The 18223-nt window shown below is 44.9% G+C and overlaps 2 protein-coding genes across 8 annotated transcripts in view; both read left to right on the top strand.

Annotated features, from left to right (window-relative positions):
• Window positions 1-401: 401 nt before the first annotated feature.
• Window positions 402-16271, top strand: LOC130456937 (potassium/sodium hyperpolarization-activated cyclic nucleotide-gated channel 2-like). The gene is made up of 4 exons (XM_056814712.1): window positions 402-478; window positions 11151-11194; window positions 13690-13718; window positions 15840-16271. The coding sequence occupies exons 1-4, from the start codon at window positions 402-404 to the stop codon at window positions 16269-16271; spliced, it is 582 nt and encodes a 193-aa protein (XP_056670690.1).
• FOXP4 (forkhead box P4) overlaps window positions 16265-18223 on the top strand; it is a 102292-nt gene continuing 100333 nt past the window's right edge. For all 7 annotated transcript variants that reach the window (XM_056818203.1, XM_056818205.1, XM_056818204.1 and 4 more), the window contains exon 1: window positions 16265-16402. The gene's annotated coding sequence lies outside the window, so the exon portion shown is untranslated. The remainder of the gene's footprint in view (window positions 16403-18223) is intronic.

Below are 18223 nucleotides of genomic sequence, written 5' to 3' on the forward strand. Positions count from 1 at the left end.
ACCCCAATCCTGTGAAAGAACAGTAGGAGGAGGGGGTAGTGACAACTTCCCTTTGCGGCCAGGCTTTCTAAAATGAAGTAGGCCTTGAGGAGAGGGGAAGGGATACAACCCTGGGCGACTGATCCCGAAAAACCAACGTCGAGTTCCCCTGACTCCCCAATCCCCTGGGTGTGAGCCAAGGCACAAGACCCCCCACCCCAGCCACTGTCCGGAAAAAATAAACGATTTCCTGCACCCAACTCCGAAACAAAGTCTGTGAGTGAGCTGTGACACATGTTACATAAATAGAAGCCGCAGAGGGGAAAAGCCTGTTTTCTCTTTCATTATTTATCACTATCTAACCATCTCCAGCTGGGTGAGTAAACAGCCTCATTGGCCCGTAATGAGAACAGGCTGCGGCGATGCTGCCGCGGCTGCCACCGTTGCTGCTGCCGCTGCCGCTGCCGCAGCGGCAGCAGCAGCAGTCGGGGGAGAAGAGGTGGAGAGAGGGAGGGAGACCGTGGGGATTGGGACTTGGGGGGCGGGAGGCGTGGGAGCGGGACGGAGGAAGGGCTTAGGAGTGTGTGGAGGGTCCGCGCGCGGAGGGCCGTGTAACTGCAGAGGGCAATGGGGCACTTTTGGGAATGGTTGGGGAGAGGCGAATGGGGAAAGAACTGCAGCGGTTCCCCCTGCCTCATCATTCCAGTACATACCATACACAAACCCATTCCAGGGTTTGTGGGTGATGTGGTGGGTTGTGGGGTGGGGAAAGGTTGGAGGAGGCCCGTTAAAGTTTAGAGGAACTGTGTCTCTTCTTGTGTTAACACGGAAGGGCACGGGAGTGAGTGGGGACCAAGTGTCAGAGCCTGGCAATGTGTACATCTATAGGAATAGATGTTCTCAAGACCGTGAGTCAATGACGACAGGAATGGGAAAAGAAAACACTATTACATTGAAGCCTACCTAAGAGGGGGGTCATCGTAATCATCAATCTTGGCCCCAAGAAGAAATGAGCAAGCATCTTCCTTTCGGTAGAATGGGGTGGGGGGACCGATGGGTAGGAATGTCCGTATACACAGAGGAGGGACCGCTGTGTAGGTTGATTTTGCATAACTATTTTTATTCATTACTAAAGAGGGCTCATGGGAAGAAGGGTGGAGTGCATCCAGAAATAACCATATATATGTATATAAATAAATAAAGAAGCTAGGTGGCACAGTGGATAGTATTGGGGGCTAGAAGTCAAGAAGACTCAACCATTCTGGAGGGCAATTTAGAACTATGCCCAAAAGGGTATAAAATTGTGCATACCCTTTGATCAGTTAATACCACTACTGGGTCTGCCTCCCAGAGAGATAAAAAAAGGGGAGGGGGAGGACCTACTTGTACAAAAATATTTATAGCTACTCTTTTTGTAGTAGCAAAGAATTTGAAATTGAGGGTATGTCTGTCAATTGGGGAATGGTTGAATGAAATGTTCTACATATTGGTGATGAAATACTATTGGGCTATAAGAAATGATGAGCAGGAAGATTTCAGAAAAAGCTGGGAAGATCTGTGGGAACCGATGCAGAGCAAAATAAGTAGAACTGGGAGAACATTGTACACAGTGACAGCAATATTGTACAATGATTATCTAGGAAAACTTAGCTACTCTCAGCAATGCAATGATCTGGAATAATCCTGAAAGACTTGTGATGGGAATATTGTCCACCTCCTGAGAAAGAATTGTGGGAGTCATCTTTTCCATCAGTGTATTTATGGTTTTGTTTTGGGAATTTGGTTATGTATGAGTGTGCTTTTACAACAATAACCAATATGGAAGTGGGTTTAAGCATGATAATAAAAATAAAATAATTATAAAAAGACAAATGGAGCCATGAAGAATTGGATAAGACTGAACCACAATATAGACAGTTTGATTGATGCATGTATAGAGAGAAACAAAAGGTATTAATGGGACATGTTAAAATAAAGTGTTATAAAAAAGAATTTAAAATGTAAAAAGGAAAATATGTAAGTGTAGGAGTGTGTACATGTAAACACAGGAGTGTGTATATATAAGCATCCATTTGTCCAGCAAACATTAAGCCCCTGCTTCACATGGAACACTGTGAAAGACATAATGGAGGGAATGCTTACTTTGGCATCTGAGGAATTGGGCTCAGATTCAGGCTATAATGTACCATCTCTGAGCCTCAGTTTCCTTATGTCTAAAGTCATGGTGGAGAAAGGGTGAATTTGATGATCTCTAGGGATCCTTCTGATTTTAAATGTACAGTTATCCCTTCCACATCAACTTTCCCCATCATAATTTTGATATTTCAAGGGTTGGCATAAGAAATTAAATGGGAATTTTGGGGAAGCCAAAGATGACTACAGAAAAAGTTTAGGTACTCAGAAGTGCATACTTAACCCAAAAGTTACAATAAGAGCTGTTAAAACCCCATAAAAGAAAAAAAATCAGACTTCTTTGGTACAAAGGGAGGGTTAAAAAATTTTACTTGGGTTTTCAAATCTTAACATAACTAACCCCCTCAATGTGAAAGGGACAGTCCTATGATAGATACTTTGGACACAAAGTTAAGATAAGACACACCTCTTCTCTGGGGTGTTATATAAAGATTGAGAGAGAGTGTTAAGGCTCAAATAGTCTTGACTATCTGCTTCATTATACAAATGAAGAAAATGGAGTCTCAGATTGTCACTTTGCTACCATCTCATAGGTGTTGAGTGGCAGAGCCAAGATTCAAATCCAGGCTTTCTGACTCCAAATCCAATGATCTTTTGCTATATCAAGCAGTGTCACGGAGTTTACAGCCTACCAGGGGGATGAGAAATATACACAAATAATAATGAAAATACAAGAAAGCTCTGTGGTTTGTTTTAGCCTAAGGAATTGCTGGTATACTATCTCTCACAACCCATGGTAGAAAGCCATCTCTGACAGTGAGTAAGGCACACAAGGCCACTTCCCCTTGTCAACTAAGTGACTTGTCAGGGTCATATAATAAGAGCCAGAATGCAAATTTGAACTTGAGTCTTCCTGACCACAAACCCAGCCCTATTTACTATAACATGTTGCCTTATGCAAATAAACTATGTTACACAATAATACATTAAACACATTAAAGAAGAACAGAACAAAGCTCACGTAAAGTTCCAAGGGAAGATAGAATATGAGCACAGGAGTGTTAATGTGCCTATGTATGAACTTCTCTTCCAGAGAAAGAACTAATTAACAAAAACATGAAATATATAATTTATATATACATATTTTTTTGGTTGGGTGATGCCATCTGTGATGTGGAGAGGGGATGGAGATGCCTGGGAATTTTAATGTCATTAAACTAATCAATAAAAAATTTTTAAAGAAAAAAATTGACTCCTATATGTACGTGATTGTGCCTGAGTTAGAGAGAAAACAAGAGACCATATGTGGGTGAATATGACCCCAGTGGTGACAACATTGGATAGGAGAAATAAACAGAGATGCCAGAGGCCCTACCGACTTCTTAGTATTACTGTTCCACTTCAAAAGCATGTGGGTTCTTTGTCTTATGTCTTTGGGATTAAGTTCTGAGATCCCTGACTAGGACCCCAGAGAAAAAGACAGTCCTGCAGTTTGCTGCCTAAATATCTCACATCCCACTGTCATCAAAGCAAAAATGGGGATAAGAATAGCAATTATACTGCATATATATATGTGTATATATATATATAAAATGTCAGAGGAGGAACTTGAACCCATGTCTTCCTGGTTCCCAGGACAGTTTTTAACCCCTATGACTTTCTGCCTCATTAATATCAATAATCTACACCTAGAATGAATACCCAAGGCACCAAGGTTTTCAGAAATATATCATGGGGAACCTAGGATGGCATCTCGCCTTGTCAATTGTCTTCTTCCCTAGTACCTACAAACAAATCTATGTCTTTCCATCCTCAAAAAAAACCCCCATTCTATCCCCTCTGAATATTGTCCTTTTTGTCTTCTGTCCTTAATGGCCAAACTACTTGAAAAGACTATCTACAATAGTTAACTCCAATTTCCTCTCACATTTTTATTTTTAATTTTTAAAATGATTATTATATTTAGTTTTAACATTCATTTTTTACACATTTTGAATTTCAAATTCTCTCCCTCCCTCCCACCCTTCCCTTCCCATTTTGAAAGCAAGAAATGTGATATCAATTATACATGGAAAATCATGGAAAACATATTTCCATACTCTCCATGTTATAAAAAAAAAAGGCAAAGCAAGAAAAATAAAGTGAAAAAATTAATCTTAAATCTGCACTCAAACTTCACTTCTCTCTCTGGAAGCAGATAGTATTTTTCATCATAAGCCAGTTCCTTCAGAATTGTCTTAGATTATTGTATTGACAAGGATAGCTAAATTATTCACAGTTGATTCTCATTACAATATTGCTATTACTGTATTCAGTGTTCTTCTGATTCTTCTCACTTCACTTTGCATCAGTTCATAGAAGACTTCCTAGGTTTTTCTGAAACCATCCTGCTCATCATTTCTTATAGCATAATAATATTCCATCACAATGATATACCACAACTTGTTCAATAACTTCCCGACTGATGGACAGCCACTCAATTTCCTAAAAGAGCTACTATAAATATTTTTGAACATATAGATTCTTTTCCTTTTTCTTTTGACCTCTTTAGAATACATACTTACTAGAGGTATTACTGGGTCAAAGGTTATACAGCCTTATAGCTCTTTCTGAAGAGTTTCAAATTATTCTCCAGAATGTTGGATCAGTTCACAACTCAACTAACATATCCAAATTTTTTTCACATCCCCTCCAACACCTGTCATTTTCTTTTCTAGTCATATTAGTTAATTTGATAGGTGTGAAGTCATACCTCAGTGTTGTAATTTTACTTTCTCTGATCAATAGCCATTTAGAAATTTTTTTCACAGGATTATAGTTTGAGTTATTTTTCTGAAAACTGTCTGTTCATGTCTTTTGGTAATTTTTCAACATAATGACTCTTATTCTTATAAATTTGACTCAGTTCTCTATATATTTATGAAATGAGGCCTTTGTCAGAAAAATTTGCTGTAAATCCATACCTCCCCCTCCCAGTTTCATGAATTCCTTCTAATTTTGGCTTCATTGGTTTTGTTTGTGCTCTTACTCATTCCTTAACCCCTTATAATTCAGCCTCTGACCTCTTCATTCTATCTAAACTACTTTATCCAAAATTACTAGTGATCTCTTAAAAGGAAAATCCAAAGCTTTTTTCTCAATTTTCATTCTCCTTGACCTCTCTATAGCCTTTGGTACTGTTGATCACTCTCTTCTTTCCAGGTTTTTGAGATACCACTCTCTCCTGGTTCTCTTCTTTATTTATTTTATAGCTCTTACATTTCATCTTAGAATCAATACTGTGTATTGGCCACAAGACAGAAGAGTGGTAAGGGCTAGGCAATGGGGGTTAAATGACTTGCCCAGAGTCACACAGCTGGGAAGTGTCTGAGGCCACATTTGAACCCAGGACCTCCCATCTCTAGGCCTGGCTCTCAATCCACTGAGCCACCCATCTGCCTGCTCCTGTTTCTCTTCTTACCCATCAGATTGAATCTCATCTAGGTCTTGCCCTATAATGGTATGGTGGCCCACAGTGTTCTGTCTTGGGTTCTCTTTGCTTCTCCTTCTGTACTATATCACTTGGTAATCTTATCAACTCCCATGGATTTGATTACCATCTCAATGTTGATAATTCTCAAATTTGCCAATCCTTCGATCTCCAGTCTTACAACTACAATCGATGAATGGCAGACATCTTGAACTTAATGTCCAGTAGACATCATAAACTCAAAATGTCGCAAACTAAACTTATCTTTCCTCAAAACTCTTCCCTCTCCTAAATTCCTCATTACTGTTGAGGGCACCATCATTCTCAAAGACTTCTAGGCTGGCAACCTGAGTATCATCCTCCATTTCTCAATCTGTTGTCAAAGTCTGTCAATTTTACCTTTGTAATATGTCTTCATTATGCCCCCTTCTCTCCTCTGATACTGCCACCATCCTGCTGTAGGCACTCATCATCACGGGCTTAGACCACTGCAATAGTGTGTCTGTCTTATCTCTCCTCACTTCAATCTTTCCTCCATTCAGCCACCAAAGTGATTTTTCCTAATTTTGCAAGTCAAGTCATGACAGCACATAGAACCTGTGTGACTGGGCCTTTATAGGGCTAACCACAGAACCCCACATGATCAGCAGGTCCCTGGTAAAGACCTTGGTTTCTTCTTACATCTCTTCTCACTGCCCCAATATGCTGCCTATCTCATGTACACTAACTTAGAAAGGTCATTATGATACTCCTATTCTTGTAGGATTCAGAGTTAGAAAGACCTTGGTATACTATAATTGCCTCATTTTTATGAGGAAGAAAATGAAGCACCTAAAGGGAAAATCCTTCACAGGTAAGAAGAATGCAGCCAGGAAATGAACTCAAATCTTAGGATTCCTGGGGGCAGCTGGGTGTCTCAGTGGATTGAGAGCTAGGCCTAGAGATGGAAAGTCCTACGTTCAAATATGGCCTCATATACTTCCTAGCTATGTGACCCTGGGCAAGTCACTTAACCCCCATTGCCTAGCCCTTACCACTCTTCTGCCTTGTGGCCAATACACAGTATTGCCTCCAAAACAGAAGGTAAGGGTTTAAAAAAAAACCTTAGGATTCCAAATCTAGCACTCATTCCCCCACTTTAAGCTCCTTTCTCTGCCCAATCTTCCTTTTTCACATGGCCAAGCCTTGTCCATGCCATGCTATAGTCAGTTCCCTCTTCCCTCTCAAACTCCATTCTGGCCCTCAATGACATTGTAGTGAAAGGCTGCCTCCTTTAAGAGGCCTTTTTAGATTGGCCCAATTCATTTTCCCCAAAATTCTAGAGCTATCCCTTTTTTTCCTACAACATTTGACACTTGCCACTCAAAAATATTATGGTAATTTTGTAATATTGCAAGCCAATTGGTTGGTCTCATCTTCCCTTGGCCTTGGTAGGTGGTAAACTCCTCAAAGACAAGGGTCATGTTTGTGCTGTAAATGTAAATGTTTGTTGACTGATCAGCTGGGTTGTTTATTACCTTTAACTGATGACTTTTGTCTTTACATATCACCATCCTTCTTTTATATCACATCAAACTCTGGTTTGAATCCTCCCCTTATGACAAAAAAAGCCCAATTAAACAAAAATATCTGACAGTCATAGAATTTGACAATGTATTCAGTATTCTTTCCTAGTAGTCCAGTACTCCACTTCTCTGCCCCTCTCTCCTGCTGAGGAAGGCATGGCTCCTTACCTGTTCTCCAGGAGCTCTATTATTTTCTTCATTACTCAAAGGTTTGGCTTCCTCATAAAGTGTTCTTTTTCATTTGCATTGTTGAAGTAAATACAGTGTAGTTCTTCTGGCTCTGCTTACTTCACTTGTCATCCATTCATACAAAAATTTCCCTGTGTTTCTCTGAATTCTGCATTATCTTGATTGCACTCCCTTTTCTGACCTTTGCCCCATTATTAGAATTTCCATCTATATATCTAGAGAAAAAGACTGTGATCTGGGAAGAATTGAGCTGTCTTTGATTTTCATGGAATAGATGGAAAAGTGAGCCATGAAGTTGAGACTAGAGATTCTTCAGAGACAGGATCTGGAAGAAGAAAGGTAGAAGAAAGTTCTGGTAGGTCCTAGACCAGTGATGGTGAAACTTTTGGAAACCAAATGCCCAAATTGCAACCCTCACATCACATGTGAGCCCCCTGCCTTTCACCAGACAGAGAAAGGAAGAAGTACTCCCATTGGGTTGCTGGACAGAGGGGCAGGTGATGTGAGAAATGTCCTCAGGCACTTGTGGAGAGAGGGAAGGGAAAGACTATAAGATTTTCCATCATTCATGCCATAGGTTTGCCAACCCAGTCCTAGCCAGCCCTGTCTAAACTAGTTCTTACTATCTGCCACACATTTAGTTCCAAGAGTTTCCACTGTAGATGAGGGAGGTCCAGAGGGGAGAAGGATAAAGGAAAAGGAAAGACAGAGAGGAAAAGAATGAATCCTCCAAGGCAGACAGGGTTAAGTGATTCAAGTTTATTCTTTCTTTCTGCACAGTGATATTCCATTATATGCACATATAAGAGTTTTTTCCAATCTTTTTTTCTAAATAGAATATGGTTTTATTTAAAGGAGAAAAAAACAAATTGGAATATCAAGTAATTGTTAATACCAGAGATAGATTGATCAATCAATATAGATATATAAATCTTGTAAATCCCAAGAGTATTTATACTCTGAGTAAAAGGGCTAGAATGGGGGTAGGCTCTGACCTGTAAGAAGTCTCTAGGCAGGGTTGGGCATGGTAATATGGTCTTTCTTTTCAAATTCCTGTCAACACTCATGGCTGTAGCATGCATAGTCCACTAGTTTTTCCAGTGGAGCTTTCTGTTAATAGTAACACTTATTGATTAATCAAGGGAATTTGCCTCTCCCCAGGGAATTTCTGTGACTAATCCAACAGACCCACTACTAGAAACATAGAAATAATAGAAGGCATGAGGTATCCTCATCTCCTCAGGCCTATCACCTCAAGACTGTCTCTGCTTCAGTGTGATGAACAATTTATACAATAATAATAACACTGTAAGAAAAATAATAGAGACTTAAGTACTCTGATCAAGGCAATGAGCAACCACAATTAGTAGGGACCAGTGATAGGGCAGGATTCCCACCTCCTAAGAGGTGAAGGACTCAACATGTAGAATCCTTATAGTACCATAGCACTTTGAAGGACATGGGTTCCCAGACTTTCCAGCCACCATCTAGGGGATTTATCCTTCTCAAGACTAAGCAGCTTGGGTTTCCTGTTGTATTCAAGCTTTGCAAGAGAAAGAGGTTCCCTTTTCTCTTTGTCATCCCACTGGGATTTTTCTTGGTAAATATATTGCAGTGGTTTGCCATTTTCTTCTCCAGCTCATTTTACAGATGAGGAAACTGAGACAACAGGGTGAAATGATTTGCTCCAGGTCACATATCTAGGAAGTGTCTGAGGATGGATTTGAACTCAGAAAGATGAGTCTTCCTGACTCCAGGCCTGGCATTCTATTCACTGTCACCTAGATGCCCTCCCTTTTCTGATCTTTGCCCCATTACTAGAATTTCCATTTGCACATCCAGAGGAAAAGGGTGACTTGGATTGTGATTTGAGAAGAATTGGCTTGTCTTTAGTATTCATGGGACAGATGGAAAAATGAGCCATGAAGTTGAGACTAGAAATTCTTCAGAGACAGAATCTGGAAGGAGAAAGGTAGAAGAAAGTTCTGATGGGTCCTAGACAGTTCTGTCTGAACTGGTTCTTACTACCAGTCTCACATTTAGTTATAGAAGCTTCCAGTGAAGGTGAGGGAGGTCCAGTGGAGAAGAGGAAAAAGGAAAAGGAGAAACGGACAGGAAAAGATGGGTCCTCCAAGGGGAAGAGACTGGTGGTGCTAGTGGAAAGGGTTTTTTCCTCATCTCCTTCCCTGCCTGACTATGTCTCTCTTTTTTTTAATCCTTTGTCCTCTTTCTCCATTTCTCCTATCAATGAATCAGAAAGCCCTTACTGAGCTACTACTATGTGCCCAGCACTGTGCTAAACACAGTGAAAGCTACAGTCATAATAATTGACATTTAAATATGAAGTTAAAATGTACAAAGCACTTTACATGATCTCAATTGAACCTTATATTGATTCTGTGATTCTGATTTTGTCAATGTTCAGGGATTTCATTTGTGTCTGACTTTTCTCTGACCCCATTTGGGGCTTGCTTGGCAAAGATACTGGAGTGGTTTGCCATTTCCTTCTCCAACTCATTTTATAGATGAAGAAACTAAGGCAAACAGGTGAAGTGACTTGCTGAGGGTCATACAATTCTGAAGTGTCTGAAGCCAGATTTGAATATAGGAAGATGAGTCTTCCTGACCCCAGGCCCAGCACTGCACCACCACTGCTGCCTCTGTTCTTAGTATCGCTCATTTTACAGGTGAGGAAGATGAGGCACAGGGAGATTAAGTAACTCCCCCATGCTCACTTAAGCTAGTAGCATTAGGAGTTGGATTCCAACCCAGATCTTGGCTAGAGGCCCATCACAAAGTTTCTTTGCAAAGAAGCAGAGGGCAAATTCTCTGCCTTAAAGAGTTCACTTTCTAAGGGGAATGGGAGAATTCAATTCTGCAGATGTGTGCAAAGAGTAGATATGAAAATTTAACAGGACTTGTCCATCCCTACCTTCATGAGATTTTCAATTTAGTAGGGGGAAATAACAAACACAAATAACTAGGATACAAAATTATACATGAAAAGTGCTCCTAAGCAGTAAAAAAAAAAAAAGAGTGTGATAATGGGTCTGAGGTTGGGGAATGGAGACCCATTGAAAAGGCAACTCAGAAAAGAAGATGGGTTTTGTCAGTAAAAGATCTGGGAGTTCAAAAGAGGAAAAGATCTCCAAGAGTGCTCTGGGAACCGAGATGGGCCTTGAAGGATGGGTAAGCTTTAGCTAATCTGAGCAGCATTTATACTTTTCGTCTAGAACTTGTCCCTGAGTCCCAGCCCCTTTTCTCTTCCTGTCCCCTGCTACTCTCCCGCCACTTTCTGGGTCTCCAGTTAACAGCTGCCTCTGGGTGAAAGTCTGAGATGTGAGAAATAGAGGAAAGGGGGAAGGGACAGATTCGGATCTCGCAGACTCTGTTCCATGCTGTCTTCTCTCCTCCCACAATCACCTCGTAGCCTCGGGAATCAGGCTCGGAACTTCATTTGACCCAAAGACGCAGCCGGGTTCTAACTGATGGAAAATTGCTCGCTCCTTGTCAGGTTATTGTTTATTTCCTGGTCCTTAATGACTGATTTTCCACCAATCAGTCTCCGCACCCGCGCTGGCCTGACCACCGCACAGTACCTTAGTCTGCACAGTCCCTTTGAGCAGGATAGGGGCGAGGACTGGTGAAAACACCTTAGAGGACAGGTAGGTCACCACCCACAACAGGGTCTGGGAGCGGCGGGGGACGGCCAAGAAGGGAGGTGGCATTCAGGAAATAGAAAAAGTCCATTACTGTTCCGAGTCATGGCCGGCCCCCAAACTGAGTGTCTTCCCCTTGTCCTCCCCCTTTTCCAGATTGGCTCTTCCACACGACTGTGGCTTCTATTCAGGCCATTACGGTAATTTGATAAACCAACCCTATGGTAAGACTCTCCCCCTCGCTTTAAAAGAGGGGCGGGGGAGAGAAGCTTTGCGTTTTTGACGGCTCCTGGGGACAGTTCATTAAGGTATCAACTCCTTAATGAAATTTTTCTTTGTTAAAATATTCACTGATCTGCAGGGAACTGTGCGTGTGGGTGGGGAGATTGCGGGGGAGGGGCAAGCCAGGGCCCCTTTCCTTACTGGCCTTTCTCTTACTCAGGTGGGCAGGAGGTAGTGGGGCTGCGTAATGTGCCCATTTTTGCACTTGTGTCCTTAGCACCCCTTGCACACAGTAGGGGTTTACTAAATGTTTGTTGAATTGAATTGAATGGAAAGGAAGAACCAGAACCAAATGGAGAGGAGGGTGGGAAGGAGATTGCCATTTGGCTCATCCCTCCAGCTCAAGAAGGCTTCAAATTTAGCAAGGGTGGGCCAAGAGCTGATGGATAAGGGCGGTCTTACCATGCTTGATATCAACTGTGATACTGCACAAAAAGGTAGATTTCTTGCCATAATGAATTCATTTGCCAAAAAAAAGGGGGGGGGGCTAAAAAAGTCAAATTATGTCTCACTTATTGGATTCCCTATTTTAATTTTATGTATCTTAGAGAAATGTTGAAGTCTAATGGAAATAATTGGTGTGTAAGTTCCTCAAGAGTAGGGACTATTTTAATTTTTGTCTTTGAATCCCCCCAAACACAGGTGGATATTTTTGGGAGGATTTAATAAACCCTTGTTGAAATGTATTGAACTGAATTGATCTAATTGCCGCAACTTTGAACCAAATCCTGCATCTGACCTTAGGCAAGTTACATAACTTAAAATGGAGATAATAGATTTAGAGCTGGAAGGGTCCTTAGATTCCTTAGAATCTAACCTCCTCATTTTACAGATGAGTAAGTTGAGGCCAACAGCAATTCAGTGACTTTCCCATGGTTATACAGTTAGCAAGTGTCTAAGGCAGGGTATGAACCCATATCTTCCTAACTCCAGGTCCAAGTTCTATCTTACCTATCTCACAGGGTTGTTGTGAGGGAAACCTTGTATAAATATAACTTTTTATTTAAAAGAATTATTATTCTTATGGCTAAGGTTTCAAATGTTGAAAGTTACCCTGGCCTTTTTGGTCTACTGCTTATATCTGGTAAGATCCTAGAGTTAGACCATTGGGAAGGGAAAGAAGAAAGCAAAAGTGAAGATGGAAAAGAGTCCTGGGAAGAGGCAATGAAAAAAAGAGAGAGGGGGGGGGAAGAGAGAGAGAGAGAGAGAGAGAGAGAGAGAGAGAGGGGGGGGGGGGGGAGAGAGAGAGAGAGAGAGAGAAAGAGAGAGAGAAAGAGAGAGAGAGAGAGAGAGAGAGAGAGAGAGAGAGAGAGAGAGAGAGAGAAAAGGCTAGAACCTAGAAAGAACTTGAGCCTATATTACCCTAGAAGGGATGAGTGAAAAGGAGAGAATAAAGTTCTTTATGTCCAAGTGTTGTGAAAATATGGAAGGGAGGGAAAGCCCTATGGAACTAAGATAGAAAAAAACCCAATGTGTTGAGTCCCAAATGGGGGGAAATCTTCAGCCTTCTGCAGAAGACCTTAGGATGAACATTGGATCCCCTCCATATACTATGTCAAGATGAGTTTAGGAAGGAGAATCCAAAAGGTTAGATGAACACTTATCAAGGATTCTGGAGAGGATATTCCTGTTGGTATTAGATTCCTATAATCTTCTTACCAAATAGTTTGGGCAAACCTGGAGTAATTTATATGAAGTGATACAAAACGAAGTGAGCGAACCCAGGAGAATTTTATACACAGTATCAGCAATAAGGGTATGATGATCAACTGTGAATGAACTAATTTTTATCCTCAATGCAAAGATCCAGAACAACTCCAAGGGATTCTTGGAAGCTGTGCAGGTGCAGATACAGGCTCCATATAAGTATACTTCCCTTACTATGAGAGCCATCCAAAATACAATGGGCTGCCTCTCAATAGAGCTCTTCAAGCCCAGTCTGGATGTTGTCAAGGGGATTCTCAGACAGGTTCAGGATGAACAAGATGGCCTCCAAGATCTTTTCCAACTTTTACATGCAGTGTGACCTCGCCTGGACCAGATCATCATTCAGAGGTCCATTCCTACATCCATCTGACTTATTTGAAATGGAATGTGAACTTCCCCAGGGAATGACCTACAGCTCAGTCTTCGTAGTTGTTGGCATTTGGCTCCCTGTAGCAGTGTTTCTACTGGCTGTCTAAACTTTGGACACAGGGCCTTGGAATTCCTTAGCAATAATAATAGCTCACGTTGATATTGTGTACTGGATGGACATAGAGCTTTCCACCAAACTAAGTGTATTATCATTCTTTTTTATGGGGAATGAAAGTAAGGCTCAGAGTACTCCAGCAACTTGCCAGGGCCCATACACTCGTTACTAGTTTAACTATGTATGGGCCCTGGCAATTTGTTGTGTGTGTGAAGTGACTAGTAAGTGGCAGAACTAAAACTCAAATCCAGGTCAGTTACCTCGACAGGGAGAGAAGCAGTGTGTTAGAGTGGAAAGTCCAAAGTCTTGAGGCCAGGAAATCTTGGTTCTAATAATTTTTCTTCTACTCTACCTATTGCAAGTCAAATAGACCCCTGTTTCCTTTTCTGTGAAGTGAGGGAAAGTTCTATGATATCTCTAAGGTCCCTCTATGCAATCACAGATTTATTAATTACCTACTATGTACCAGCTAGGTGGTATAGGGCAGCTAGGTAGCCCAGTCGATAGAGTGCCAGACCTAGAGTCAGGAAAACTCCTCTCTCTAAGTTTAAGTCGTTTCAGACACTTCCTAGCTGTATGACCCTGAACAAGTCACTTCTCCCTGTTGTCTCAGTTGCCTCATCTGCAAAATGAGCTGTAGAAGGAAATGGTCATACACTCCAGTATCTTTGCCAAGAAGACAAATGGGGTCACAAAGAGTCGGACATGACCGAACCACTACCGCCACCACCACCACCACCACCACCACCACCACCACCAAGATGTGCCATGTTCTGTGCTAGGGCTCTGAGGATACATGCATATATACTCATACACAAAGGAAGGCCTCAAGGATTTTACATTCTTTAGAAGAATAGAGCATATATAAGTACATCCATAAATATAGTGCATACATTTACCAGACTTGTGATTACATGTAATAGTTTCATCTAATCTGTCAATGCAGTGGCACCTGCTTTCTAACTTTGAGAGGTGTCTGGGGCACTGAGTTAAATGACTCCCCCAGGTCCTGTAGCCTCTGCTGTCTATTATGATGCCTCTTCTACAAGATACATTCAAAATATATACATGTCGTTGAGAGAAGGAAAGATACTAGCAGCTGGGAGAATCAGGAATGGCCTCTCAGACTGTGGCGCTTGAGACGGACTGTGAAGGAAACTAGGTATTCTAAGAAGTGGAAGTGGGAAAAAAGAGCATTCCAGGCATAGGAAACAACCAGTGAAAAGCTGAGGAGTCAAGAGATTGGAGTACCGTTTTAGGAAGAGAAAAATAGTCCAGTTTTACTGACGTGATCATTTGTCTGAAGAGGAAAGGGATTGTTCCCTCCTCACTGACAGACTTCCCACCTCCAAGTGACAGCTCCAACCCTGACATCTTACTGGGTCCACCCCCCCCCCTTCCTTCCCTACATACAACCAGACAGCTCAACTGGTTTCTTTCAGCACTTATACATAGAAATAGTTCTCCCCCTCCTTACACCCCCCTCCACACCCTACTTCCCGCCGTTCTAAATATAAATTATCCGGATAATTTCCCGCAGTTCCCACTTTCCTTAAATCGAGGCGAACTATCCACAGACCGGCTCCCCAGTGTGTTTCAAAGCTGGTTACCCAAACTCCTCTCTAAGAAAACGCCCTTAAATGCGTAGCCTCTGAGCTGCACCTTCGGAGCGCGCCTAGAGAGATCGCGAAGTCAGCGGTTCGGGGTGGAGGACTGCTTAACCATACCAGAGCCCACTCCACCCCACCTACCCTGGACTCCCGCCCCCTGGATCGAGTGGGAGTGGGTGGTCGGTGAGTTGGTTAGGGGTTGAAGGCCGCGCTGGACAGTTGCTCAAGCTCTGGGGCGAATACGATAGCCAATCAGCAGTGAACCAGGAGAGGCTGTCTGAGTTAGAACATGCACCTCGAGGTTGGTTTGAGGTGGTAGGCAATTGGGGGGGGGGGAAGGGGGAGGAATAAAATCCTGAAAAGAGTCAAAGTAGGAAGAGGCTGTCGTCAAAGTATTCCTGCGTTCTCCTTCTGGTCCTGAAATCTTCCAGAGCCGTACCCCAAGGTCTCCTGCTTCTCTTTCAGCTTCCCACTCTACCTCCCCCAAAGCCTCTTCTTTCCTAATCTTTCCTCACTGGCGGCTATTTCTGTAGGGGTGAAAGCGGCTGCACCTGTTTTAGATGAATTATGGTAGCACTGGAAGTTAGTCTCCCCCCTTCTTCCCTCCCTCCCAGCCTGTCTCCCTCCTTTTCTCCCTCTCTCCCTCCCTGGTTTGCTCCCTCCCTCCTCTTCCTCCTCCTCCTCCTCCTCCTCCTCCTCCTCCTCCTCCTCCTCCCCCCGCCCTCTCCTGCTCTCACTCACTCACTCGCAGTCCCTGCTCAGTCGCAGCCCCTAGCCCTGAGTCCCGAGCCGCCTGCCCCGCTGCACTGGACAGCGCCGCCGGACGGCCCAGGTCGGAGCCCCCCCTCCTCCAGCTCCGAGCCCCGGGAGGGCGCGGCGGAGGCGGCAGCGGAGGCGGGGAGGAGCCGGGGCCGGAACAAGGGCTGGGCCGGGGGCGGGGACGCCGGGGTCCGGAGGAGCCGAGAGGAGCGGAGGACGCGAGAAGGAGAAGAGGCGAGTGAGCGGAGCGGGGAATCAGGAGCCGGAGCCCGAAAGGGAGCCGGAGCCCGAACCCGAACCCGAGCGGGAGCCGCCCCCCAAGTGCGATGCCCCGGCGGGGCTAGGGCGCCGGGCGCCGAAGCCGAGAGCCGAGCGGGTCTGCCTCTGGGGGAGGGGGAGGCGGCAGAGCCGGAGCCGGAGCCCGAGCAGGAGTAGAAGCAGGAGGAGGCGGCGGCGGCGGCGGCGGCGGCGGCGGGAGGGCCGGGGCAGCGGCCGGAGCGAGAGCCCCATGCCCCGGACGGGCTGAGGGATCCGGAACCCAGAGAGGAGCCGCGGAACCCGGACAGGTACGTGCTGGGGCCCGGGAGGGGGACGGGAGATGGGGCAGTGGGGGGCCGTGGGGTCCGGGAGGCGGAGTGGGTAGGGGAGTAAGAAGCTCGCGCTCGCTAGCTCACTCACCACTCACTTTGTGTTTGCAAACTACCGGGAGACGGAACTGGGCCGGGCTTCGTGCTGACTTTTTTTTTTCATCTTGGGATGGGGTGCCTTGCCGGGCAATGACCATGTTGCGCAGATACTCGCGTCCCTCTCCCTAGCACCCCCTTTCCTGCCGCTGCCCCCCAGCCAAACTGAGACTGAGCCCAGTTCGAGCGTGGTTGAGGGAACAGGTGGGGGCAGCCGGTCAGTGGGGGCGGGGAGCCGTCAGAGTCGCACCCCCCCCCATCCCGGGAAGAGGTTACTTATCCCGTCCCCACCCCATCTCACCACCCTGGCAGACCCCCCCACCCCACGAGGCTTAGGCACTCAGCCCCGCCCCCTCCAGGGTTGGGTTTGTGGAGTTGGGGGGGAGGGGGGAAGCGGACCCCCCTGGAGCCGGGAGTCAGACAAAGACAACTTCCCGGCTGGGACTTTGCTGGACTGAAGAGAGAGTGAAATACAGGGGCCTGCTCCGACCTCCCCCTCCTCCCTAGCCCCCCACCCTTCCCGGTATGTGCCGGACTCTCACTGTTGGGCAGAGCTCTGATGTGGGGTTTGTAGTGCCACCGGGAGCCGCTTAAGTTTCTGTAAGAAAGGGATCTGGTTTTACTAAAGTCCAGAACTCAGGAAAAATGGATTCCCATGCATCTACGGATTGTGTACGGTCTTAAGTAGTTCCCCCACCCTACGCCCTGGATCAATCTCCTAGTCGGGACAGATATGGGAAGAAAAAACTTCCTGAAGACCTGGGAGCCTCTAGGCAGAGAGGTCCCTCCGATGGGATCTTTAGGAAGGGACTAAGCCGTCGGACCGCTCCCCTGGCTCCATGCACCCTTGTCCATGATGCCCCCCTACCAGGTTAGCGGAGAGAGGCAAGAGGGTGGGGGGCTTTGCCAGGAGCTGGACCAATTGGGACCTCTACCAGACCAGAATTCTAGCATCGAGGAGTATTGGGTGGGGGACATACCTAATAGAAGGCCCCCACCTGAGTGTTGCCTTAGACTACAGCTTTCTGCCCCTGATTCCTAGTAGTGCGCCCCACTATGAAATCTTCACTTTCCCCAATCTGTCTCCCTCGGGCCTTATGTCGGAGAACCGAAAAGCAAACTTAGGCTGCTTCAGATCCCGGTCTGGGGTGTGAGGATGCTGGACGATTGAGAGCGTCCCTACAGGGTCAGATACTGTTACCCCTTAACAAGTGTCGGACAGCTCCCCATCTTCCTATTTCTCAGGCCGTCTCCGTGTACCTCGCCCTCTCCCCGGACCCCCGAAAGTTTGGCATTTCGTCCGAAGCGGATTTTGAGCTTCGGAGCTGCTAGGAATTCCCATTCCTCTATTTAGATGAGAGGCCTCCGGGGAGGTTGTGGGAGTGAGTGAAATGGAGAGGAAGCAAAGCAGAGAGGTCAAAAAAGTGACCCCTGTAGTATCTGACCCCAGAACCCCCTTTCTCCTCTTCCTACTCTTCTTATCTTTTTTTCCACCCATGCATGACCCCCTTGTCCCCAATTTTCAAACTCTTGTCGGCATCGAAAATGATGCGATGTAACCGGGTGTTGTGGAAGTGGCTGCCTGCTGACCCAGCAGTCATAGTTGAACCCGACTAATCTCTCAAACAACTTTCCTCATCTGGAGAGAGGGACCAAGTGAGGAGACTCAATATGGAATAAGGGGAGGATAAAGGGAAGAAAACA

Source organism: Monodelphis domestica, chromosome 2 (genome assembly GCF_027887165.1).
Source record: "Monodelphis domestica isolate mMonDom1 chromosome 2, mMonDom1.pri, whole genome shotgun sequence".
Classification (NCBI taxonomy): domain Eukaryota; kingdom Metazoa; phylum Chordata; class Mammalia; order Didelphimorphia; family Didelphidae; genus Monodelphis; species Monodelphis domestica.

Coding starts and splice junctions, on each gene's coding strand:
- LOC130456937 (XM_056814712.1), top strand. CDS start 402: ATGCTGCCGCGGCTGCCACCGTTGCTGCTGCCGCTGCCGCTGCCGCAG. Junction 11,195..13,689: donor CTTCTATTCAGGCCATTACG/GTAATTTGATAA, acceptor TGAAGTGACTAG/TAAGTGGCAGAACTAAAACT. Junction 13,719..15,839: donor GAACTAAAACTCAAATCCAG/GTCAGTTACCTC, acceptor GTCCCTGCTCAG/TCGCAGCCCCTAGCCCTGAG.